Below are 26,680 nucleotides of genomic sequence, written 5' to 3' on the forward strand. Positions count from 1 at the left end.
ATGTGCAGATACAAATGGAGACTTTATATTGACTTGCAGGTCTCCTTTTGTAGCATTTTGTCTAAATGTCTCTCTTTCTTTCTTTTTTCTCTCTCTCTCTCTCTCTCTCTCTCTCTCTCTCTCTCTCTCCTCTCTCTCTCTCTCTCTCTCTCCTCTCTCTCTCTCTCTCACACACAAACACACACACACACACAAACACACAATCACACACACTCACATACAAACAGAGTGGATGCATGAGTGAAAGTGGTTGTGTGTGTGTGTGTGTGTGTGTGTGTGAGAGAGAGAGAGAGAGAGAGAGAGAGAGAGAGAGAGAGAGAGAGAGAGAGAGAGCGAGAGAGAGAGAGAGAGAGAGTGGTTTTGTTTGTGGTGTGTGTGTGTGTGTGTGTGTGTGTGTGAGAGAGAGAGAGAGAGAGAGAGAGAGAGAGAGAGAGAGAGAGAGAGAGAGAGAGAGAGAGATTTAGACATAATGCTATAAATGCAGACCTGTAAGACTATACAAATTCTCTATATGTATCTGCACATACACACATTTATGTTCACACACACACACTCACACACACATTCTTTTTTCAACACATACATACACACTACACTACAGTCTGACACCAACACACCCAGGTTGCTTCATAATACAGGACGAGCCGGGCGAGCAGGACTGGGAACACTGCATTGTATTCTCCCATAGGCAAAATAGAGTTAAGTGATGTTTTCTGGTGAAAAACAAAAACAAGTAAAAATGTGAAGCTCTGGCTGCCCAGAACACAGAACACACATGTATGAAAGAGTGAAAATGTAGTTATAATGGGTTTCAATGGGGTCATTTTTGCTCCTAAGGATCCCAGAGGAACAATTTTGTTTATACAGTGTATTATAGACCTATTATAAGTGATTGAAATAAAAAAAGATATACATTAAAAAGAATGTCCTTGGAGAATTTGATGCCATAAGCATGAACACAGCCCAAATGAATAAGAAAATAAAAAATGAAAAGCCAAAAATGTCCTTAATAGTGAGCATAATGGAGTATTTTTTACATTGCTGTGTCAAATCATATTCCATCAGTGCTATACTGTAGGCCTGCTCCTACCGCTAGATAGTGTAGTCTTTTGTTGAAAATGTAAAGTTTTTATGGTGAATTGCCCTTTAAATGTAGCGAAGTTTACTTGAGGAGGATCAGTGCGCTGCTGCACACATGACGTTGCCTATCCACCATGACCACCATATCCTATGGCGGCTAGCTTAAATGGCCCACTGTCGATTTTTAAGTCTGCAGTTGAAACATTGCAGCCAACATTTGTTACAACTCATTGACTATTTTACGAATAAGTTCGCCTGTTAACAAACAATGTTACAAAGATTTGTCAGAGGAAACACATTTATTAGGCATTGCTTTCGGATTTCCTGACGCCTGTGGGTGACTTTTGACCTGTGCAACTATTTCCTGAGAGATTTCACTTCATCAAGTAAGTTGTCACTGTTTATGCTATCATGTCATAATCTGTGTGTTGTTGTTGTTGTTGTTAGTAGGTGTTTGTCAGCTTATTTCATTAAGCTAGGAGGTGCTGTTGCAAATGGGTGTTTCTGCTTGTGGTCAATGTCCTCTTGTGTAGATGTTGCTTTCCTCTGTCTTCCTAAGTGCATCTTTTTGCATTTAGTATTGGCATTAATGGTGAATTGCTTCCTTGTTGTACCAATGAGCCAAATCTGTACTTAATTTGTTGTTGTTTGGTGGATGCATAATGCTGCTTTTTTGCTGCTGATTTACATATTGGTCAAATATGAATATTCATGTTTTTTTTTTCATCTTGGAAAAGGGTAAATAGATGGAGAGCACTTGTGGCACTGTCTAATCAAACTTTTACCTAGATATTGAATATAAGAGTGCAGACACACACACTCATGTGCACACACACACACACACACACACACACACACACACACACACACACACACACACACACAATGCAATTACACTTTCTACAGATTTGGTTGTCGCCTGCGTATCAGCTCACTGATATGCAGACTGTGCCCTTTGGCAGATTTGGCAAGTGAGCTGATGATATCATAGCTTGACTTGGACTCCCTGATCTCACATGCAAATGTGACCAAAAGTCACTTGATTCAAACATGATGAAATAGTGCTACAGATAACTGATGGACATATTATTCACTTCAGAGACAGAACAAAAAGAACATCTCGAACAAGCAACTTACTGATACCAGAATACTTAATTATTTTTTAAGGGCTTTGACTGAGCAACATTTTTATTGTATTTGTTGTTTGGTGGATGTTTAATGCTGCTTTATGGTGCTGGTTTTAATTTTGGTAAAATGTGAATAATCATGTTTGAGTATCGTTATTGGTTGTCATTTTTGTGACTCATAGGTTGTACATTATTTTCTCCTACAAGATATTACAGTTGTTGTTTTTTTTGGCCAGGGGTTACACTTGGCTACTGCAAACTTGGGCCTCCCCAGAAGATGATATGCACATGCAGTACACAATACGTTTTTCACACACGTCTTAGGCTAAAGTTTCAGCTTATTTTACTGCTCTTCATTATTATTATTATTATCATGGATGCTCATAATAAACAGAGGGCATTGTGGCTTGCCATAGCAGGAAACTGCACAGGTGTTACTATCATTAATGATAGCACCCTGAAACCACAACCAGCTATCATTAAGTGCATTAACTGCTGTGCTGTTTTGTGACACACACATGTCTTTCATGAAATAAGGTCCACTGCTCAGCTCCTGTTTTGTATTACTGCTGCCAGCTTTCAGCTTATCCATGCACTGATGGCGCTCTGCAGATTATCAATGCAACATTACAATCATGAATGTCTGTGATTTTAATATGTATAAGTGAATAATTATCCAGCCATGTCTGATGGTTGGAGACGTTTTAATGTGAAAGGCCACATCGCACAAGGTCACAATGACTTATAAATAATATCATTCAACATAATGTCTGGCACCAGATTCTGTATATAATGTGTTTGGGGAGGGAAATTTATTACAGGGCTAAAACAATTATTTGATCTGTAAATTAATTGATTATCAGAAGTAATTAGTAACTATTTTGATAATTGATAATAATATAATAGTCATTTTCCCTACAGTTCACTATCAAGTGTGTCTATTTGATGCTTATGTTTGTTATATATGAACATATTATTTGGGGTTTTGGATGAATACAACTACACATTTGAATGTGTTAACTCAGGTTTTGGGAAATTGGGATGGCATTTGTCCACTTTTTACATTTTATGACCAAAATATGAATCAATGAATTGAGAAAATAATTGTCAATTGTCAGTTAATCTATAGCAAACATAACATTGTAAGCTGCAGCTGTAGTTATTTTTGTACTTCCCGGTTTCTTCTGTGCAGAGCTGCATGAATATATACTTGTGGGGGAGTGCTGAGGTTAGAGCCCGGATAGCAAATATCAACTCTGTATTTATCCATAAATAAATCTGCTCCAGTTGAGTTGCCTAACTGAACTTTGCTAATGTTCCTGCACCTTTTCACTCTTGCTCTTTTTCTCCCTTGTTACCTAATTATGCTTCCTGAAATATCCAGCTTTTAGATTTCGTCATTGCACCATTAGTTTCCCACGAGTCTCCTGGGTGTAATTCTGCTGTAGGACTGGAAGGTGTGACCTCTCACCTGTCTGTCTAAACATATCATCCTAAAGTCTCCCAGTGGAGCATCTGCCGCTGAGGCCAGGTGTACTACACCATCAGCTGGGATTTCATCATCCCAGTTCATTCTCTACACATCAAATAAATCTCAACTGTTTGTTGGGAAGTGCATTAGGGCTGTGCGCTTGTACTTGTGTCTATGTACGCGCTTACCTGCATGTCTATTTTGCTGCATGTGTGTGTGTGTGTGTGTGTTTGTGTGTGTATGTGTGCACCTGTGTAGTGAGTCTGACCTCGGGGGAGAAGTTTGGCAAGCATCTCAGGCATCTGGAGCATAGCTCAGTGGAGCTGGACAACAGAGAGTTCATGTGGTGATGAGTTGTGTCCTTTTGTTGTCGGGGAAGTCACTCATGTGAATATGGGAGAAGAGGAATGTGTGTGTGTGTGTGTGTGTGTGTGTGTATGAGAGAGAGAGAGAGAGAGAGAGAGAGAGAGAGAGAGAGAGAGAGAGAGAGAGAGAGAGAGAGAGAGAGAGAGAGAGAGAGAGAGAGAGGAGAGAGATGAGAGAGAGAGAGAGAGAGAGAGAGAGAGAGAGAGAGAGAGAGAGAGAGAGAGATGAGATGAGAGAGAGAGAGAGAGAGAGAGAGAGAGAGAGAGAGAGAGAGAGAGAGAATTCATGGGGACATCTGAGGTTATCATCAGAACTGGTGCTTTTTGATTTCAAGAAGAGAAGGTACGAGGTGGATTGTATGTAAATTACTTAAATTTATTAAAATGACCTGAATGATTAGATAGTAAATTCCTATATTGAATTCTGTACTTTGGTTCCTGTTTAAATAACAAAATTTATATTTTTTGTAGTGCCGAAGTCAATTAGGTAACTAACAACATTAGCCCAATTCTAAAGCCCAAAGTAAACCCTCTCGATAAGCCCGTTCTGTTCTTATGAGTTATCAGTTTCAGGCAAACAGTTGTAGTTGGATTTCACTTCTCTTTTTTATACAATGAGGACACTCCTCAAATATATTTGTGTGATGTCATTAAAAGAGGAAGTTGAGGTAACATTGCAAACAAGGCGTTGAGAGCTGGCTGAAGTCTTTTGAGCATTTCAAGGAGCATTTTAGAACTTTAAACATGTTATTTATATATATATATATATATATATATATATATATATATATATATATATATATATATATATATATATATATATATATATATATATATATATCTCATGATATAACCAACATCATAATAGTATGAAAATAAAATAAAAGACACAAAAAGCATGATGGTGGTCCAAAGCATTGGACTAAAACACCTTTCAACTTAACAGACTCGAGAAACTGAGTGAGCTTTTTTATAAAAGTGTCCTCTAACTGACCCAAAACCCACAACAACTTATTTTACTTATTTCGTGAGAGACCATTTACTTTGTTTATCACAGTGTTTTGTTCTATCTACCAAGGACTTAATGAGTGCAATAGTATTTGAAACCACAGGATATTTCAGCAGTTGAGTGTCCCCTATTTGGCCTCAGTGCCACAGAATCACAAAATGAAAGCCTTTGTTGGGAGCTGACACTTAAGATCATAACAGAAGAGCCGCGATATCAGTCGCAGTAATCTCATGACCATGAAATGACCTCTTGAATGTGGTTTATATTGTGCTGCAAATTGCTGATTTTTATCTGTGTCGAAATGTGGTTGGAGGCCTGGATTTCTTTAACGTTATGTGTAATCTAGTCTAATGTAGGGAAGAGGACTGTTTCCCATGACCACCACCCATGTAGTATCATACATCAATATGACACATGCTCCCGCATCATATCCCCAACCTGTGCTTTTTGAAGATTCAGCAGTTCCTAACTACGTAACACCTTGTTCCCACTGTTTGGCCTTCGTTGTGCTCTAAATACACCACGTCCTTGAGGCAAAAACACATCCGTCCTGAAACAAAAGTTTGCTTAACATATTTCATGGGCCATCTGGATGCGCTCTGCACTGATCACACTATAATGGATTCACTTGCAGTTGTGTAATGTCTAGGGGTATTTCACCCTGATGTTGCACCCTGGTAAAACCATAATTCTGTACACAAGTGCTATAGTCTCGTAGTAATGTTATTCTGGTGATATGTTTGCTGTGATCTTTTAAGAATAAAGGTTGCGGTACAGAAGAATAACCCTTCATTTGTGATCAAAACCACTATTAATTTGATGTTGTGAGTTGTCATAGTTACTCATTGTACTTTTAATATAAATCTGTTATTTCTTTCTGGTAAAAACAAATTGGATCTGGTCTCAGTGGCCTAATCAGCTCCATATTTACTAACATACTGCCATCTAGTGGACTTAAGCAGGCTTTTCATCCCCCATAGATCCATTTTGCACTCTAAATACCTGATCTCTCCCAAACAAATTGGATTCATAATGTATGGCTTACATTACACACCGTTTATATCATATCTGGGGCTGTAGACAAAACGCCTGCAGTAAATCTATTCTGTAATATCTTGCGACCCTCTGTGTGACATTGCCAATAAGATGGAGAATTGGTGATATGACGTATGAGTGGCCAAGGTGAATGTATTGTTTTAACCAAAAGGGCACCAGCAGCAGTCATAGAGTTGTGGCGTGGAAAGTGGAAATCTGACCTATTGTTTAGAGCGGATAAAAACACATTCCCCCTGACCTTTCCGCTTCATTACCTTCTATGATACCTTATAAATTGAGGAGAATACAGTGCTGGTGTCACGTCAGAAGCAAGTAGAGACATGCTGTTTTTTTCTCTCTTTCTTTCTTTCTCATTTTGATGTGAAAGTCAGACTGTATGGACAACTTTATTCATATTGAGTGTGTTTCGTGACCATGTTGGACTGTAAGATGTCTCCAAAACATTATGATCCACTAACTGACGATTGAATGAATTACAATAGTGTAATTATATGAAATGAGAAAACCTTAAGTTCAATTACATTAAATATTTAATTATTTAGGATTAAATAAGGCAGACAAAACATCTTGTAAGCCCCCCAAAAATTATAAATACTCTTTAGCAGACACTGTGAAATGCTCCCGTTAAAATATTCTTCTTTATGAAATATAAAAAACACAATGTTTCAAGCCCAGATTGGATTTTCATCAGGTACAAAATCACCAAATCAGAATCAGGTGTGTGTTTCATTGAATAAATACTTGCTCCACACCAGCAGTTACATTGCATCTTCAAGCCCGATATAATAAAAATATGTAATTACCCAACATTGCAACATTTAAGACAAAATGAATATATTGAAAATGTATCAATAAATCAAGTTAAATAATTATACAGATACGCAAAATCACTGAAGAAATAATCAAATTATAAAGTCATACACAAATACATAAATCACAATAAATGACTGGGACAAGATCAAAATGAAACTTACGATAACCAGAGTGAGTTATTTGAAACATTAATGATCTAAACCACTGTTAAAGAACAAAGGGAAGAAGGTTGGTTAAGAAACTGCACAATCATCCCAGAAAAGGATTTAAAAAGGACATAATTTAGCTGAATGTAGACTTTATATGAAGTCAGAAATGAAATAGGTGCACTGCAGGGATATCAGGAACCGTATTGTCTACTGAAATTAAATGCAAGAAGCGTATCTTCAAGTCAAAGCGGAGGTTGATTATGTTAATTAAAAAGAGAATGCCTGATGCGGTTTTAATAGATTGAATAATATTTGGCACCCTCTGCTGGTGGGTTCATGGGATCACCCAAATAAACTGAATAAATGAGATGTTGATGGAGCACTGACTTTGAAACATAAATACATAAAATAAAGACTTGAAAAGGTAGAATTTCATACTTTATTCATCAGCACTTATAGCAATCTTACAACAATCTTACATGAGGCTATAGTATACAAGCTATACAATTTTTAAATGACTAAATTATACAAAGTAGCATAAATAGACATCACATAAATCAGTCCAGTTTCTGGCAAATCATCTGTAGCATCATAAAAAATAGCATGCACATGTGTGAAGTTTTACATTTGTGTACTAATCTGCCTCATATAGGCCTGATAAATGGACTGATGTATGACATACAGATCTCTTGCATAAGTCTGTGATCCCATCATTAATATATAATCCTCTTATACAACAACAGTGTAGTTTAATAAAATATACAAACATAGATTGTAGTAGGAGACAATAATATATTATTATTAAGTATGCAAAGATGAATATCACTACTAAAACCCTTGTAATTGTGTAGGAACATTATTTTTTTGCAGATGATGGCATTACTCAGAACTAAGCTTACCACATTAAACCTCACAGCAGTACATCAGATACTGTATATAATGTCATCAACAACAAATAAGAGCAGTCCATGTCTTTAACTGACTGCTGAGGATAAACTGGAGCCATCATAACATCTCCTGCAGCGAGATATAAACCTTTAGCTGTAGTCTACAAGACTCTGTTGTTGCAACGATTCATCTCTCAGTCAATCTTGGTTGCGTGCGTGCGTGCGTGCGTGTGCGTGTGTGTGTGTGTGTGTGTGTGTGTGTGTGTGTTACACGTGTGTGGCTTCCGTTTTATTAATGACAGTATATGGTGACGCCTTCCAGCAGGGATTACCACACCGTGGGCTCTGGCTCTCCCACAGCGCGCAGTAATGAAGGAGAGGCGTGGAAACTGGAGGTGCAGGCAGCAGGTCGCTTTCTACCAGAGTTTACATGGCAGACGACAAATGTGGACGTGACTGTCTTACCAGAGATTAAAACTGTCTGAGAGAGACAGAGATGGAGAGAGGAGGGTAGTTGGCTTTATGCACTTGTTCCTTTGAACCTGTTTGTGCAGTTTAACAGCAGTTCACTGGAAACAGTCCAAGAAAGCAAAAAAAATTATGACGAAATATGTTGTTTTTTCCAGTGTCACTTCTGGACTGTGTTTCAATGAGAGGACAAACCAGCACCTAGAACTAAGTAGTGCAATAGTCTTCAGTGTATGATCCAGCAAAACAAAAGTATCCTCAGGATTTGAAATCAAGTCAGCTTCATAGCCCTGGCTAAAAATATGTGGATCACTGCCAAAATGTGAACAGGTGTTTCAAGTCCTGTCTGTTAAGCAAATTGTATGGAAATCAGTCCAGAGGTTTTAGAGATATTCAGAGCATAAACCGGTAAAAGCAGGAATTAAGTTTGACTAAGAAATATTTAGGTCTCTGAAGGTCAATTTAGTAGCTTTAAACTATGATTTCAACTACACCTTGTGCTCTTCCTTTTGAGTTCATTCAATTGTCAGTACAGACGGCTCAGGTGAAACTGAATTGTTCGTTTGGGTTAAATGTTTTCAGTTTTTGTCTGTGACAACTGGAGCAAACTCCTTCTGTGAAACATGCTTAGTAAATGGACCTTGAGTCAAAATGCTGTTTGTATGCTCAAGAATATTTTTTTTTACATTAAATTAGTTATTTTTACATCATAATCAATAATGATAGACAAGCATCAGTACAGAAGATAACATTTCTATTTCATTCTGATTAAAGCCAAAACTGAGTATAGTTGATATTGAGGCCTTTTATGTCCACTCTGAACTTTGTTCCCCAGAAAATACCCAACATTTCTTGTGAGAAATATCCAGAATCTGTAAATATTATTTTATAATTTCAAAAGTTTACTTGACACAAGATGCCTCCTATTTCACTGTAAAGCTCCATTCTCAGTATATGCATGCTGGGAGTTTTTGAGTTTCCACGTGAATTAACATGGCACCATGATTGGCTTAACTACTACTTAAACTAACTGCAATGTCACAAAATCATTATTTTATGTGCATGCCTTAAACTCAGATTCAAGAAGAGTAGCTACTGAGAGACGTTCCCCCTCCCCCAGATGTGGTGAACAGCCTTCAAGTGTCAAACACAAACATTGTTGTGCTCTGTGAAGATCAAACCTCAAAGTGAAGGATTTTCAGATGGAGACCGCTGTCCAAAATATACAAGACAGCGAATTTTCTGTGGCTACAGTTGGAGTTGTTGTAGGTGCCGTTCATGTCAGTTCAGCCATGGTGCATATTGATAGTCATGCAAACTTCCCAGTTCTGCTTGAATTTTTTCCAAATAGTTTGAAAAACTTAACATGCACCACTTTCTCCACTCCTGCTGGATTTCCCCTGCAGAAATACTGTATAAACTTTCATCAACCTGGCCATCTATACAGCAATTGGTTATTCTGGAAAGACATCTATGCATGCTGACATCCATGCATGAGACACTGTATATCATTAATTTTAACCTAATAACGGCACCGTTAAAGGTAGACTGATATTCCAGCGGCTCCTCTCCCCTCCAGGTCTCTGCGGACGTTCAGATCCTGTGGAGATCAGGCAGAGAGAGCTGATCTTAGAAAGATCAATACTCCTTAGTGGATTTCCTATATCAACCACACTGAAATCCTACCATCTGTGACATATAGGTTGAGCGTATAAGTCACTGCTGGGTGGGATCCAATCCAATAAGTCATCTTCCACACCGTCTGTTCTTGTTGGGTTGAAAATTCTGTAGGCTCGGAGAGGTGGATGAGTGGAGCCGCCAGGTACACCAGGTGGAGCGTTCACTTTGTTTCACTCGTCTGCTATTCTCTCCACTGTTTGCTGCAGCTCATTTTATTAGGTTAGATTCATTTATGGAGGCCTTTTGTTATCTGATTTTATGCATATGCAAACATGAGGTGAAATAGGTAAGATCAAACATGAACATATCAAATATGCAGGTCTATATATCATATATCATCTATCACAGCTTCTCACCACACCCCTCTCTCTGTCTGTCTATGGGTGTTCCCTATTTAATGTTAGTGGTTTTAACTACAGGTAATTAACATTAGGATTAGCTTGTTGTCTTTTGCTGTCATTAATTGCTAAATTATTGTTTTAGTCAAATCAAATTTGCAGCACTGAAATGTGTACCACAAAACAGGAGATGGAATAAAGTAAATAAAGTAAATATTTAAAAAGAGCTAAATAGTGTGAGTAAAAACAAGCTGTAAACTTTCCTAAGTGAACCTTAAATGATCAGAAGTGCTGGCCATGAGTTAAATAATTTTTTCTTATATTTTCTTGTTCAATATTGCTGTTAAATGCAATATACTGTGAATAAGTAGTATTTATTTTAGATAGTTACTGACTGGTGGGCAGTTTGATCATAAACCTAGAAGCCAAAAGCCAGATAATTACTGTAACACTATGTTTTGGTGTGAGCATTGATATGTATTGTGAAACTGCCTCCTGACTCCACTCTCATATCTGTACAGTAATCACTGTATGCCAAAAAGGAGAACAAAGACAGTGAAGGGGGGGAAACGGCTACAGTAGCCTGGCAAGGAAACAAAGTCCGCCTCTAAAGTGCTCTAATTACATTTGTATGTAATTATTCCTTGAATGACTGAATTAATTTGAGACTTTAGTTTAAGTATAGAAAGTTTGACCAAAACGCACATGACAATGAATTATTAAAACATTTTTATTCCAACTCCATGAGTGGCATTTCCATAAAAACAATAATTTCACATTTCAACTTAGAAAATGGAAAAGAAGAAAGTAAATGTACACAGAAGAGAATGAATCAACTGTAACACTTGAGAGCACAAAGAAATCAGTCAATATTTATGTCATTGCCTTAAACAATGAGAATACAGACAGCTCACTTTTGTGTAGTTAACATTAATCTGTGTATAAAAGTTGCTCATCTCAAACAGCTGCTCATCAACAGAAGAATAAACCTGTGCAGAACTGTTGACCATTGAGTTTGTGTTGAGATGGAAAAATGAATGCCAGACTTTAAAAAAAAACAAAAAACTAAATGTACACCAGGGAAAAATGGAACTTGCAACATCTGGCTTTAATAAGAGAGCAAGCCAAAGAAATATTTTTACAAGGAGTAAACATTTTACACTTTAGCCAACACCAGAGTGACTTACTGTGACTGAACAGGCAGAACTTCTATCTTTTGCTCAATGACAGCCTGTCGATGGAGACATTGGTTACTCTGAGTTATAGGATGGTGACCACAAGCTGCTGCTGGCACGATGGAGACAAACTGCAGGATCCTGTAGTCCTGGAAGCAGCGGAAAGAAAAAATGTTGATCTTGGGCCATTCGCAACATAACAAGGAAAGCAGTAAATTGCACAATTTGTTTACGTATTATTGAAATAGCCTTTTTTTTAGGCAATGAAAAAGTAGAGAATTGTTTGATTTCTCTCTCCTTGACGCAGCCTTGTCTTGACACTGCAAGATGTTACTCAGCTCAGTGTGATGCTAATTTTAAACATGAATGTTACTATGTTGTACCATATTATTTGAGCATGTTTTGTCTGAAGTCCACAGCAGCGAGTGTGTGTGTGTGTGTGTGTGTGTGTGTGTGTGTGTGTGTGTGTGTGTGTGTGTGTGTGTGTGTGTGTGTGTGTGTGTGTGTGTGTGTGTGTGTGTGTGTGTGTGTGTGTGTGTGTGTGTGTGTGTGTGTGTGTGTGTGTGTGTGTGTCTCTGTAAAAGTCCAATAAAGTTCAGTCAGTGATTTACAGATTTGAATCGCTGGCAGACAAAATTGGATTTCCAGTCAGTAATGGCTTTAACAGAACATGTTCCAGATGAGATTAATCGTGCTCTCTGAAAGAAAAGTCATATTAGTTTCGTCCTTGTGACACACATTTGTGTAATCTTAATTTATCAAAACTCAAAATATTGTATTGCTCCAGTGTCTTTCAGTGATGATGTGTAGTTTTTGTTTTAATATAGATTTTATATAAAGATAGAAGTGCTTTAATGTCTGTTTCTCTTGCTTGTCCCCCAAGATGTAACACAATAAGGCACATGGGGAAGGATGACAAAAAGAATCACAGAAGAAAGTGAAAGAGTCACATGCATTTAAATTTGCATACACTTTGCTGAGTCGTAGCATTTGTGGAAACATGTTAATGAGAAAACCAGCAAGCCCTCAAGAAAAAGGGCGATAAAGTAGTTTGACAATAGTCATACATTAAATTGTGACTTTTAACATGCTGAAAATGTAACAGTTTCTATAGAATCTGGCTCTATATTGCTAAGTCAAGTTATCTCAATTATGGATCAACAGAAAATTAAATGGCAACTCATTTTAACTTCTTTAAGGAAAAATCTAAACATGTTCTGCTTGCTTGTGTGTCAAGTCAATTTCATTCATATATTACCAAAGCACATCAGAAGTGATCTCAGATGATTTGAAGGTTTTATTAATATCTTTGGATTTTAAACTTTTTATTGGAGAAAACACATTTTAAGATGCCACCTTTGGCTCTAAGAAATTATAACAGGTATTTTTCACTATTTTCTGAAATTTAGTAGTCAAAATGATTCATCGATTAATCGAGAAAATAATCAGCAAATGAATTGATAATGTAACAATTTTAGTTACGTTTTAACCAACTCTAGTACAGGAAATGAATATGTTTTTCATTTTTTAAATTGCCATCACTTAACTGCAGTTAAAGCTGAGTTTTTATTGGCCAGTAACACTTTTTCATTTCAGTAAAAGTGCAGTGCTGTAGCCCTTTACTGTACCTACAGTGACAGTGTACACTGTACTGAACATTAAACAAGATTATTTTTACATTTCTATAATCCTTAAAAGACATTTGAGTTCATCGTGTAGCCTTTCATGAACTCATATTTATGGAAAACATAGAGTGGTCAACTCTTGAATGTGGCAAGTTGCCAGCAGGTAAATTTAGTCACCAAATATTTTTTATGTAACATTAACCTCAGGCGACACTGTTTTACTTTGTATAAAACAAATCTTGTGGATGTCCGTATTTCTTCCTTTTTCTGTCCCACATGAAAGGCACAGAGGCTTTATTCAGGAAACACTAATTTCTGACTTTCATCTTTGAACTGAATGTGACATTAGGGTGAATAAATGACGAAAATCCTCTACCTAAGTGGTCGTCTCCATAACAATGTGCATGATATGCCCAAGGATGCCGTGTTTGTACAGCTAGAGAGCCAGATCAGCGCCTAGAGAGTGACATTAACTCTGACAGTGTTTGGGCTTTTATTTCCACAGTATGAAAAACTCTTATATATTGAAAAGCTTTGAATCTACACATTATGATTTGAATGGCATGAAATGACACAGAGGCCCTGCAGAAGCAAATTGAAGAAAACGTTTAAATATCTGGTTTTACTAAAGAAAGCAATTTAGGATTATTGCCATAAAAGAAGTTGTGTATGTAATTGAGATTGTATATCCTATTCACAGTTTGCTTCTGTGAGGACAAAGTGGATTGTTATCTGATCTTTGAGTCCAACGATAAGATAGGATGGACACCCGGGGTTTCAATGAGGTCACTAAACTCCATGAACCAATAAACACACGAGGCTATAGACTATTTGACAATTTCCACAGCATTTTCTAATTCATCCTGCGTGTGAAGGGAGAATTGTACGACATGAAATGAAAAGAGAAAAAAAAAGAAAGAAGAAAAACAAACAAAAGCGCTCAGGTGTAATTTTCTGTGTGAAGTTGGAGCCTGGGAAACTATCCTGCCAGGCTGCTCATCAGACACAGACTCCGGGTGGCTGACAGCAGCGAGCAGAGGTAAACGTCAATTAAGACGTTACAGTAGATGACAGGCCTAAAGAAAACAGTGCTGAGAGATGCCATCTGGGGCAGACTGTGTAAACCGAAGGTGTCTGAACACGATGCTTCAGATGAGGCTAAAATGTTAGCAGCTTTAGACTTGTCAGGTTAACATGAAGAGGAATGAGGAAGACTTTAGGTAGCTGGTCTGCCTGCGGGCTGCCTAATTTAAATTAGATACTTTTTACATTTTGTCTATTTGATAGTTGTATTTTAGAATAATGCAATGATTTTGTACGAAATCACATACAAAGTACATACAGGAGACATTTCAATGGCTAACAATGAGCGTGATTCAGGCGTATTTCTTGCAGCTTGGTAGGTCGACTACAGTTAGCCGTAATGCTAAATAATGCCGCTTGAATGGCATTTTTATCCAGAGGAGTTTGAGCATGCAAGCTTTTCCTCTGCATTAGACCGCTTCACACACAGACACACTTTCTGATGAGTCTCCAGCAGCAGCTTTAGGTGAAAAGAGTTGATCACCTTTGTTCTACTTCTCTTCTTTTAAATGTGTTTATTTAGTTCCTCAGAGAAAAAGAACGGCTTAGAGACACCTCCAACTTTTACATTTAGCATTTTAACTCATCAGCTGGCACTCCAGAGCAGTGAGACCTATGACATTGATTTTAACAGTTCAGTTTCAAGAACATATTGAGACTCTTCACTTCACTGTAAGGCTCCTAACAAATTGCTGCTCAAACAAAGTGAATTATACAACCACAGGTAAACACATTCTAACACATTTTTAACCAGCACAGGGCGTCTCTCCTATCAAATAAATTCATGGTTCTCTCCTGATGGATCATTTCCCCTCACTATTTCAAGGTCCATGAGAGCCGTGCTACTGATCTTTTCAGCATGCTTAATGTGTAGAAATTGATTTGGAGAGAAAACATCTGAGATGTGTGTTTTGTTTTCATCCCTCTTTAATAGAACTTCACAGAGCAGGAAGTGTGTGCGTCATGAAATTCGCCCTGGTTATCTGCTTTCACACGCTCTGGACAGCCGCCTGCCCCCAAACGGCACCGAGCCCCCACTGTGAGAAGGGTTGATGCACAAGCACGATACACACATTCATACACAAACATGTAGATTCGTCCATAAGATACACACACACACACACACACCCAACGCACGTAACAAGTTTGCATATTGTTGCCTTAAATGAAAGCCAGCAAAGCCAATATTTTCACATGAAGCACACACCTTTTAATTAAAGCCTTGAGGCAAGAACAAAAATATTTTTTTAATTTTGTAACATGCAACCAAATGTGAATGTTGCTGCAGTGAAAGTAAATCTCTTGAACGATATCGCATTATATTCCTGAAAAAGCCGGCCAGGTCAGATGCATTTGAAGCTGCTTTTTGTGGCTTTCAGCTGAGATGGACGGTTGTGCATCTTGTTATGGAGAACTTCTCCTCTGGCTTTAGGTGAGGGTGAGAATGTGTGAGGTCACACCATGTGACCTTTAGCTGAAGCCGCTGGGCTGCCATTGGTCCAGAGCCAAACCCCCCAAACCCTCGACCACCTCCCCCAGACACACAGCAGTCCTCTCTACTGCCTGACCGCTGCACTTCTGGGCAAAGTGCTGTGACTAGTTGTGTGTTTGTAGGTAGCCTGTCTATCATCTGTGCAGCCATTGTCCTGCATTTCTTTCAAAGGGACGTATCAAGACAAACTGGATTTTACTGAATTCAAAAAGTCTTTCAGTGTGGAAAGCTACTTGGTGTTAGCCAAGAGTCCTGCTGTAATTTAATTTGGGCCTGTTGCATCACTGCCTACTTCGAAAATAAACTCTTGGTCAGAATCTGCATGCTCTGAAACATCAGTAATCTGAGCGCATTTCCTTAACCCATAACTAACAGCTCCCTCTCTTCCTGCTATGTCTCAAATGAAAACAAAAGCCTCACTAAATATTAAACTGACTGTGTGTTTGTTTGAAAAGAGAGAAACACATTACTCCATTAACATCATTTCTAAAGGCACGTGCAAAAAGAAAATAAGTTAAATTTCATACTAATAACTAACACTAGAAGTTAGTTGTAATTTGTAAAATATATTCAACGTTGAAGCTTAAATTATTGTTTAATATTTCACTTGCATTTAATTTACAACAATACCTGCACTAAAAGTGTCACTAAAACTGTATTCCTGTACTAGTTTTTTTTTAATTAAAATTAATGCAGAAATATCTGTGTTTTTTAGATACATCATATATATTCCAGGCAATTTGTGCAACAACAAAAAAACAACCCAGTGTGTTTCAGAAAATTCAGTAGTTGAAATCCAGGCCTCATTTGCGTGTAATTAGAAAACATGCTCTCTGATAATATCGCATGGAGACTGTTACCAAGTCAGCTCATCTTTCATCTAAACCCGCCGCTGCATGAATATTGAGAGCTTGTTAATTAATTAGATTGGAGGTGTAACGATACATGTTTGGATATGTGCACTTCCTCGCTTTTATGTGAATTCCCAGAGGAGGGGAGGTGGTGGAAGCTGTGTCGGCTCGGTGTGTTACCTCACATTGGATTTTTTTTTTTTTAATCAGCTGGCGGAACAAATCTCACATCAAGATGTGCTGGTGGGTTTTAGGTGTCCGGAAAAAAATGAGGTAGGGGAAATACAAATTTGCCTTAAACAGAGATTGACAATCTTTGTAGGAATTTATTAAGTTTATGGTTTATATTTCTTAGGTAGCCTGTTGTTGTGCGTATTTAATGCCTGTTAAGCATGTCGTTTTTCTCATTTTAAAGGAGTTTAGTTTGGGTGCGTAAATGACTCTGCTGTGTCTGAATTTAGAATAATAATTAACTTCAACGTGAGAAGAATTTAAGTATGTACGGTGCAAGCAGAAGCCTATTTTGTGAAATTTCTCTGCAAAAAAAATCCGTAATTAAACGTGAGTGAGCATGCAGCCGGAGGAGCTAAAAGGCTACTGGTTTGTTTTTCATTATAACTTTAATAAGCTCTTACCTTGAGTAGGTTGGAGAAGAGAAGAGAGGCAAGAGGTCTACAGTCCTGAGCGTCGTCCCGGCCAAATGAACATTTCCCCACTGAAGCCTCCTCTCTCCGGGTCATCCTGCCATCACATGTTGATTGTGTTGGATGTGTATTGTGGCTGCAGACTTGCGTATTCGCCCCCCTACAGCAGCCGAGGCTTATCCCTGTCAGCTGATTATTGCTCCGCGTTACCGACTCCATCAAAAGGTGACACTTGTGCAACAAAAAGGACCCGCAGCTTTAAGAGGAAAATCTAATTCTGGAGGTTGCGAAGAGTTCAGGTCGCCGGATGCGCACTGCAGCTCAGATACATTCACATATCTGTGAAAAGAGAAGAATGCTTCTCTTGTTTCTGTTATTTGTCAGTTCTTTTTTTCTCTCATTTTTTTGTAAAAACATTTGAACTAACTGTGATTTATTTCTCATCATAATAATCTCCAACCCCTTGAGAGGTGACCCTAAAGGCCTCTTCTAGCATGACATCAGATCCTAAATCAGCTCCTTCACCAAGTTGACACATTTTCCTTTTTTCCCCTTTTTTTTGACAGAACATTCTGGTTAATTTTAATATCGATAACAGTTTTATATAGAGGCTTTAAAATATAATATATACAAATAAATTCACATCATGATCGACACTTTGAGGCTGAACGACTCGGGACTATATATTTGACTCTTTCTACAGGGGAGTGTTGCGGTGCTTCCTCCCCGGTGCCTCCGCTCTGTCTGCGGCCATGAAGGTGCAAGTCATCCCCCGCCTCCGCAGTCATCAGCGGCCTCGCATACCTCTCTGTGTGCGCTTGTTTGCTCAAGCTTGTGAATCAGTTTCCCCTAGACCGTGTCTTTGTTTTGCTTTCCCGCACTTGCACACTATCAAGCATGACTTTATAACAAAAAAAAAGAAAAAAAAAGTGCAGAGCTGCAATAGGAAACTACAATGCAAAGGCAAACTGATACATGTGTGAGACAGGGAGGCTGCACGCTAAATTTAGGTTTCTGGAACAAAATTGCAGCTTTATAAAAAATATTCAAGATCAATTTATCTCACTGTTGCATTTAGTAGATTATGTTCATAAATTCATCCCTAAAGTATACATTTAAAAAAAACAAGCTTTATGCCTAATTCTTATTAAAGCATAACCCTAATCTAATGGGGATTTTAAATTCTGCTGCACCTTTTCTAATCGTCCACTTTAGAGAACTTCAACATCTCCTGAGTTCAAACAGAGAAAAAACCCTCAAACCTTAATTGACTGTTGTCATTGTTGTGTGGTCCAAGTGCTGTTTGTTGATTCCCGTGTTATTTCAAGCTCCAGTGCCCAGCCGGGACCCTCGGCTGAGCAGGCAGACATGTATTCAGCAGTTAATCTGGCGGAGCATCTCGATGCTATGTGTATTGGATCTGCCCATTGTTTTCCTCTATAGATTAGCCGCACAAGCATCTCACATAATCGAAAGGCTATAGACAGACTGTCATTGCTTTACACTCCACTAACAGACTACTAACACAAAGATTCAATAAAAGTCTCTCAGAAGAATGTTTTTGAACAATATATTTACTTCCATTAAATAAAACACAATAGTTTTTTTTGGATGTTGGAAAAAAAAGAACATAATTCCGTACCAAATAGTATACACAGAGCAAAAACCAAATAATTTGTCGCAGGAACATTTTTGATGCTTCTTTTTTTTTTTAAATCCAGAATTGCTATTCTAAATCGATATTCACACAGACATTAATAATAAATTTATAATATGTTAGAAACACACAACCGGTGCGTTTTAGTATTTACATTCCCTTTTTGTTTGCAAGCAAAACATGATTCCTTTTTAGGGTTTTTTTTTTTTTTCACATGCGTTGATAAATTGAACCTGGTGAGGATTTGGAGGGGTTATAGCGCATTCGCCTCGACAAACAGGAGATGATAAATTCAAATATATATACAACCTTTCAGTCAACAATTAACGTCCAAATATTCCACCAGAGAGACCCCCTCCCCTCTCTCATGACGAGCTATGAAAAATGAAACAGGCCTGTAGCTTTTTAACTGTGCCGCAGTGTGAAACAGGCCGGTACTCGTTAAAAGGGGGAAGAAACCTAAAAACTCCCGTTTCAGTTGGACTCCGGTGTGGAGTTGAGCTTGTTTCAGTGGTTCAGTCTTCTAGTGCCCTTTTTTTCCTTTTTTTTTTTGAAAAATGAAAAAAGTAGTTGTAGGCTAGTAGTCTCTTGTTCCTGTGGCCGGCTGTTTGTGATTACCCCACACACACACACTGCAAAAAATGACCACCATAACAAGCCATTTAGTCTCGTAATAACTCTCAAAAATCGCGTGATTTCTAAATTAAAAAAATAAAATAAAAATGAATGTACCAACAGGGTGCGGATTCACACGTTTCTTGATATGTTTTGGAGTTTCCAAGGATAAAGTGGCGATATCTTGAAAAAAAAAAGTCAGAATAATGTACATCACACCCCAACTACCCTATATCAAGAGAATGCCAGCTGATTAATACATTTCCTGAAACACATTACAAAAAGTAAAATGATTTCACCGCCAGATTTTCTCGCTCCCTTGAGAGAAAGATAACGTTTCAAGCGTCACTACCAGCCTCTAATGACTTGCTCAAGGTGGTTATTTTTTGCAGTGCAGGTAGATATTAGACGGGTCTGTCCACGGCGTATTGGCAAGCGCTCAGATTAGTGGCCGGATTCTGCACACTGGCATATCCAAAACTCGAGTGCTGCTTGGCTTTCAGTCTCAGGCTGGCCAGGCTGGAGTTGCAAGTGTCCCTGTACACATAAGGAGGGGTCGGAGGCGCGTAAGGGCAGGCCGTCGTGGGCACCCCACTGTTGAGAGACGGGTTACTGAGGTTGTTCAAGTTATTGAGGCTGTTGAGACTGGAGCCCGGCACCCCGGTGACCGCCGATGGCACCATGCTGGAAGTCATGGAGGATATGGAGTTGGGCGGTGAGAACATGGTCTGCGAGGATAAGGGGTTGACATTCATGGAGTTGAAGAAGGGGAAGCTTTTGGTGGATAAGGAGGCCGACGTGAGGCCCTTGGCGGCCCAGTTGTTGTATGTGTAGCTGGGGTACATGTCTTCGTAGGGCTGCATGAGTCCATTGAACTGCGGGCCGAAGCCGTTTTTGCAAAGCTCGGCTTGTTGGTTTCTTTCCCGTTTCCTCCACTTGGCTCGCCGGTTCTTGAACCAAACCTAAACCCAAAGAAAACGACAAAAGGTTAGAGATTGACTTTGAGGATAATCTAACCATTTATTGCTTCTATAATATACTTTACAGCGGCTGTTTTGAGTTTTACTTTTAATATAAGCAAAAAACCTAATTAATGTTGTGCATTTTTCTGTAAAATGATATTATAAATGGAATTCTGAGTATATTTTCCCAAAAAGTTCAACGCCTATAAATCCAAACAAACACTGTTTATAAATATTTGCTTTTCTATGCAGACAATTCCGCTTTGAATCCGTCTTTATCTGAGCTGAATACACATTGTGGGGTGTCACCACAGCATGTTAAAGTGGAGAGGATGTGTATTCCTCTGCAGGCGTCCACAAACACGCTGACCTTAATCACACAACGCCAGGGCGACAATCGCAAAATACAAGCTTTGCACCTCTTTCACACGAGCAAGAGAACACGACTGGTATCTGTCACCGACTCATGTCAATAGCCTCGACTGTTCACAATCATATAAATGTGTAATTAAACATCACAAATAAGAAACAGGTAGTTTTGTACTGTTTTGTTTTTTAAATGACTGAAAAGATGAATGTACGAGTTAATTTGTGTTGAAATTATTTTGCAGTGTTCAGAGGTTTGTAATTATAATTAGCCTAATAGATAAACATATACAATCTAATTAAATTGGGTTTCAAGCAAGTATATTTAAACAAGAGTCAGGTTATTTGTTTTCCAACTAAATACTGTGTATAACACATTATTACATTATTTTCAAGGAAGTTTCAGCCGTGCGTAAAGTTTGGAGTCCGTGCGTAATAATATTAAGATAAGGGATATGGATAGGACAATTGGAACAAGTCACGCAACATTATAAGTGCTAATTGTTTTTGTTTACACCCAAGGGAGTACTCACCCTGACCCGGGCCTCTGTGAGGTTGGTCCACACGGCTATCTCCTCCCTTGTGCTCATGTCCGGATAGCGATTCCGCTGGAAAGTGGCTTCCAGTTCCTGCAGCTGCTGGCTGGTGAAGTGAGTCCTCTGCCGTCGCTGCCGCTTCTTTTTCGAGGGGTCATCTGAGGAGTCGTCGTTTTTATTTTGGTTCTTCTCTTTTTCTGTAGAAAGGACAGGAGTTAATTCAGTCAGGGTCAGGCTTGTTAGGCCTATGTGGACAAAAAACCCTCAATCAGTGACTGTTGGGACATTAATTATTAAGTATTTACAATCTGAATGCACTGATGAAGTAACGTTTTGATCCATAAAAAAGACGCATCTACTTTTTCAAGTTTGAAATTGTCTTCATTTCGTAAGATTTTTAGTTAATATTTTGATTTAATCTTGACAAAAAGAATTTAAGGAAGTGCTTCCCTAATTGTAGTTGACACGAGACAAGCTCTCTTTCATTTACATAACACATAAACTTTTCACACACACGCCGGTGTCAAAACTAATTATATGACATCTTAAAATGACAGCTATAATCGCCTGTTTGCATGCGTAAAAACTCCCTTTAACATTGATTAATGGGAGCCATCTTTGGTTTGATATCAAGAGACATCTGCTGTGCCTCGCTGAGAGCATCTGCAGTCCGCGCGGTTCTTACCGACTGACTCCGGACTGGACGTGTCCGACACCGTGTGCACCTCTAACCGATGTTTAGAGTCCACAGACCGCTGCAGTGGCTGTAAACTAGAGGCCATCGCCAGAGCCGTGTGGTGTGTGGAGGCAAGTTTATTCCCTGTTAGGTGGTGGTGGTGGTGGTCTGTGTTTAATGGATCCCTCATAGAGTTCATCGGTAAAAGATCGCACAACTGGCTGTCAAAAGCAGATTAAGTCCTCTTTAGTACACGCAGGATAGGTGGAAAGTCGTCCGTCTGGGGAATGTGTTCAGCTCCCCCAAAAAACACACAGCAGCGCGGCTCCTCTTGCGGTTGAGATGAAACTCTTTTTTTGGTATAAACTGGAAAATTGTTTAAAATAGGCCATGGAGTGCAGCCATACTAGCATCGGGTATAACAGCGGCTACCTCGGCTGACTATTAGAGTGACAAGGACAGGTAGGTGATATTAGATCCAGAGGCATACACACGCCACACCGCTCTCTGTTCATTTCAGCTGTTGCCTGTGTGCTGCCTATCCAACTGCGCCCCTCTCCAGACCTCCACGTCACCATGTTGCGCCCGCCCATATTCTCTCTGACAGGCACATCCATGTGGACGCGACGGTGTGCCCAACCAACCGGAGCTTGCAGAAACGAGATATGTCTGCCAATGTGTTTATGCGGGCTGGCGCTTATTTTTCTCTTCCAAATAAAAGCATGTAAAGAGAGATGGGACGCACGGTGTACCCACGGCGCTCCGAGGTGGCGTTGCGCAGCAGCCCAAGACCAAATAAAAATGAAAATAACACAGTTTGGTCTCATTTTATGAGATGGGTCCAGTGGCCCAGTAAAACGATGCAGTTCTATTGATACCCAAGCTGAGCTGCATGCTCGCAGACTCTGCCACTGCAGTTTACTCAGGGACTCAATGTGGATAAAGCAAGCCACTGGGTGGATTGTATTGAAAGCCGTATGAAAAAAAAAGATGCACACTGCATATCAAACATAAAAAGCTTCTGCAGCACAATGATTCTGTGAAAGAACTCACAATAAAAACCCCCACTGGAAAAAAAGAAAGCCAAACAACTGCAATTTGAAAAGGAGAGATGTGCCAGCCTGCTCCAAAACTGTCTGTGCGCACTTGTCAACTGACGCTAACTGCCAGACATGCATGTGTGGAGCAGCACATGTGCAGCTGGTGCAGCTCACAGGCGTGTTACATTGGGATGCAGATTTTGAGATATCATGTCCTCATTCAGAGACAGACAGTACCAGGGAATAAAACAGTGATTAGAGCAGCAATGTTCCAATAAACCACTGAGTTCATATATTGAGTCCACATTTGGTGTTTTGACCTCATATTCAGCTTACTTAAGTTGGATAGTAAGGATCTAATGTGCGTGACCATAAAAGGTGACCACTTCCCTGTATGTATAGCCAATATCCAGAGGAAAAGCCTCGGCAGTACTAGTTGTACAACAAAGCGATCCTCTTGACCTCTTCAGAGTTAAGGTTTTAAATATCCATTAAATCAACCCCAGCGGAGCCACGGTTAACCATGCAGACTCAGTTTGTTGACGACGGATTACTTTATCTGGGTGCTTAACTGGATATCTCTCCTCACTTTGCGTTTGGACACCTCAGTCATACTCAGTGAGCACTCCTGTAGTGTGTTTTTTTCCTTCTTCATATAATCTGATAAGACCCTCATTTGCCTAAGAATTTCTGAAGGAGGACTTTTAATGAGTTTGAGCTGATATGCCAGCAATTTTTTTTCTTCTTCATCCAATTCCCCCAAGATTGTGACGCGTTAAGGCAAAGTAAACATGTCTAATCAAACGAATGCGCCTTTAATTTTCAAGGTGGAAGATCGAGAGTTGAGAAATGTTAGCAGGTGATGGAAGTGATGGACCGGAGGAAACTTCACAATTTAGTGCGATTCATTCAAGTGTGCGTATATAAATATATAACAAAAATAAACCAGTTCAATACAAATGATAATCTGCGTGTAGTTTTCTATTACATCATCATCTTCATCATCACCATCATCATCATCCACGTGGCCAGTCTAACGCCCATTTGGATTTGGCGCTGTTAAGAAGTTACTGGGATAATCCCGTGAAAGCCCCTGATATATAAATACCAGCAGACCATAGACTTTACACACACACACACACACACACACACACACACACACACACACACACACACACACACACACACACACACACACATAGAGGGGGGCGAAGACACTTGATCAAAAAGTAGAGAGCCAATCCTCTCTCACACAAAGCAATAAAACCTTGTTTGGATGATCTCACAGTAATTCAATTAAGATGATGCATGTTTTTAAAGTCATAACCATGCCACAACCATATTGTGGGTGTGAGCAATACAATCATGCTCTTAGATTTAAAATGACAGTAAATTAAATAATCTATATATCAAAGTGTAATAATATTATTGATGATGTGTATTTTAAGGATAACGCATGTTATACATAAATATAACACTCATATTTTAGAGCACTATTCTTAATAAATAACGTAACAATAAAAACAAGACTTATTTTTACGCCTAACAGTGAACAGTCTGTTGCTCCTTTTTTACTCCAGCAGGATTGTAATACTAAACTTGAAGTGGATTATCGGTTTCCTCTTCATTTCTACCTTCTGAATGCTTTATCTCTCTTCTGCGGATTACTGCGTGCAATAGGCCTCCGTCATAGAGGGCCATTAATTAGCAATTCAGTCAATATAGGGGAGGGAGACGACAAGGCTTTTTACATAGGATTAAGGAGACATCAGATTCCTCCATTAGTATATTCCTCCTCACGAATGAGCTTTCATTATACATTTAGTTTTCCCCGGAGTCAATCCAACATGCGCTGCATATATTAGGCCACAGACGCTGTTGTGTGTCTATATTTGCAAGCATCACTCTCACTCATCCGCATAAAATTCCGCCGTTTATTTTGGTTCTCTTTATATGATTATTTTTAATCAATGCTAGTTCTCCATGCGCAGCTATGAAGCTATGAAGAGGCTGCGCTTTGTCACATCAATGTCGGATAAATGGAACCAAATGAGAGTTATCGGTTATTCGTTTAAGGCCCTAACAAGACCCGATGTCATGTCCCCGCTACACTGGCAAATAATTAATACATCTTAGGCTTTCCAGCTTGTGTTCAGTCTCTTGTTGGATGTTATTCGGGGATTTGATTTCGGAAGCATGCTGCCATTTATTGTGAATAGATTAGAAAATGGTGCAGGAAGTATTAGGAGGAAAGGATGCATGAGAAAAAAGGGTTTAGTTGCTATGCTCTGCAAGTATATGGAGAATTATGAGCCACAATGAGATGTATAATTAATTGTTCATATGGTAATCTTTGAGCTACATCACATCTATAAAGGCCAGAACTGTGCAGAGCTGTTATCCAAACGCTTGGATGTTGCTCACTGAAGCTGCAGATCCACATGCGACCACCAGGTGTCCCTCTAAGACAGTGAACGACCTGCATTCACCACCACCAACTTCTCACTGACAAGCAAAGCAGGGTGAAGATCTGTGACTACCCAACATTTCTAATCTGAAATAACGCTGCAGAATTGACACATAAAGCAACTTTTTAACACCAAAGAAAAAAAAGAAAGAAATATCTGAAAGAGTCTTAAAGAAACCACTTGACACTTGGTCAGAATCCCATTAAAACTGGTTGCTATATTCTGGAGAAGTCTGACCATTTTGCGTTTTATTTATAAATATGATGAGCCTTTTTTTAAAGAAACTTCAAATTACAAGAAACTGGATAATACCACGCTGTCAAAGCAGTTAATTCACAAAAACGTCCTTTAGCCAGGATCTGTCCACTAGTATTTTTTTTCTTATTTTTTGCAGTCTGATTTTTGTAGACAGCTGTGCGTCCTCGGTGTGAAATAGACTAATGTGAAAATAATGAATGGGTTACAGGCTGATAGTAAATGTCATGTTTGTAGCCTGTATCAATTAGCCTACCAAGAGGGCCATTTTATGCACATTTTAAATATTTATACATATATATTGAAATGTTGGATCTCCAAAAGTCTTTTTTATTTTTTTTATTTTTAATTACTATTCCTGTGAACTGTGAGAAACGCGCCACAATGACTTCCATGGATGAGATACTCACCTATTTGCGCGCAGGTGGTGGCCAGTTTGCGGCAGTGGGAGTCCATTATAGCAATTTGTGGAAACCGCTTCTGTAAAAAAAAACAGACACAGAAGCCATAATTAGCCTTTAAGATTGGTAAACAACCCCCTGCGTGCATGAATCACAGTCACACAACTCCACCTCTGCAGCCAGTGACTCTGGAGGGAACATGAAGAGTAGTTGTGTGCTTTGATGATGAGTATGAGATTGCAAGAAGAAAAAAATGTCGTTGGTCTTGTAGAAAAAATATTAATTTATTCATAAGAGAGCAGGTTAAATGTTGATTTTGTGATAAAAGTAAATGCATACATTAATATAATATAAAGTTGAGATGTCTGCGCGCTTTACTGACGCCGGATGT

At 38.9% G+C, this 26,680-nt stretch overlaps 1 protein-coding gene across 2 annotated transcripts; it reads right to left on the reverse strand.

Annotated features, from left to right (window-relative positions):
- Positions 1-19,989: 19,989 nt before the first annotated feature.
- On the reverse strand, positions 19,990-26,344 carry pitx2 (paired-like homeodomain 2). 2 transcript variants are annotated; one of them, XM_062425598.1, is made up of 3 exons: positions 26,299-26,344; positions 21,447-21,646; positions 19,990-20,547 (listed from the first exon to the last, which is right to left on the reverse strand). In XM_062425598.1, the coding sequence occupies exons 1-3, from the start codon at positions 26,342-26,344 to the stop codon at positions 19,990-19,992; spliced, it is 804 nt and encodes a 267-aa protein (XP_062281582.1). The 2 variants fall into 2 exon arrangements, with proteins under 2 accessions (XP_062281582.1, XP_062281581.1); XM_062425597.1 differs by lacking the exon at positions 26,299-26,344 and adding an exon at positions 22,135-22,379.
- Between the last annotated feature and the right edge of the window lie 336 nt (positions 26,345-26,680).

Source organism: Scomber scombrus, chromosome 9 (genome assembly GCF_963691925.1).
Source record: "Scomber scombrus chromosome 9, fScoSco1.1, whole genome shotgun sequence".
NCBI classification, from domain to species: Eukaryota; Metazoa; Chordata; class Actinopteri; order Scombriformes; family Scombridae; genus Scomber; species Scomber scombrus.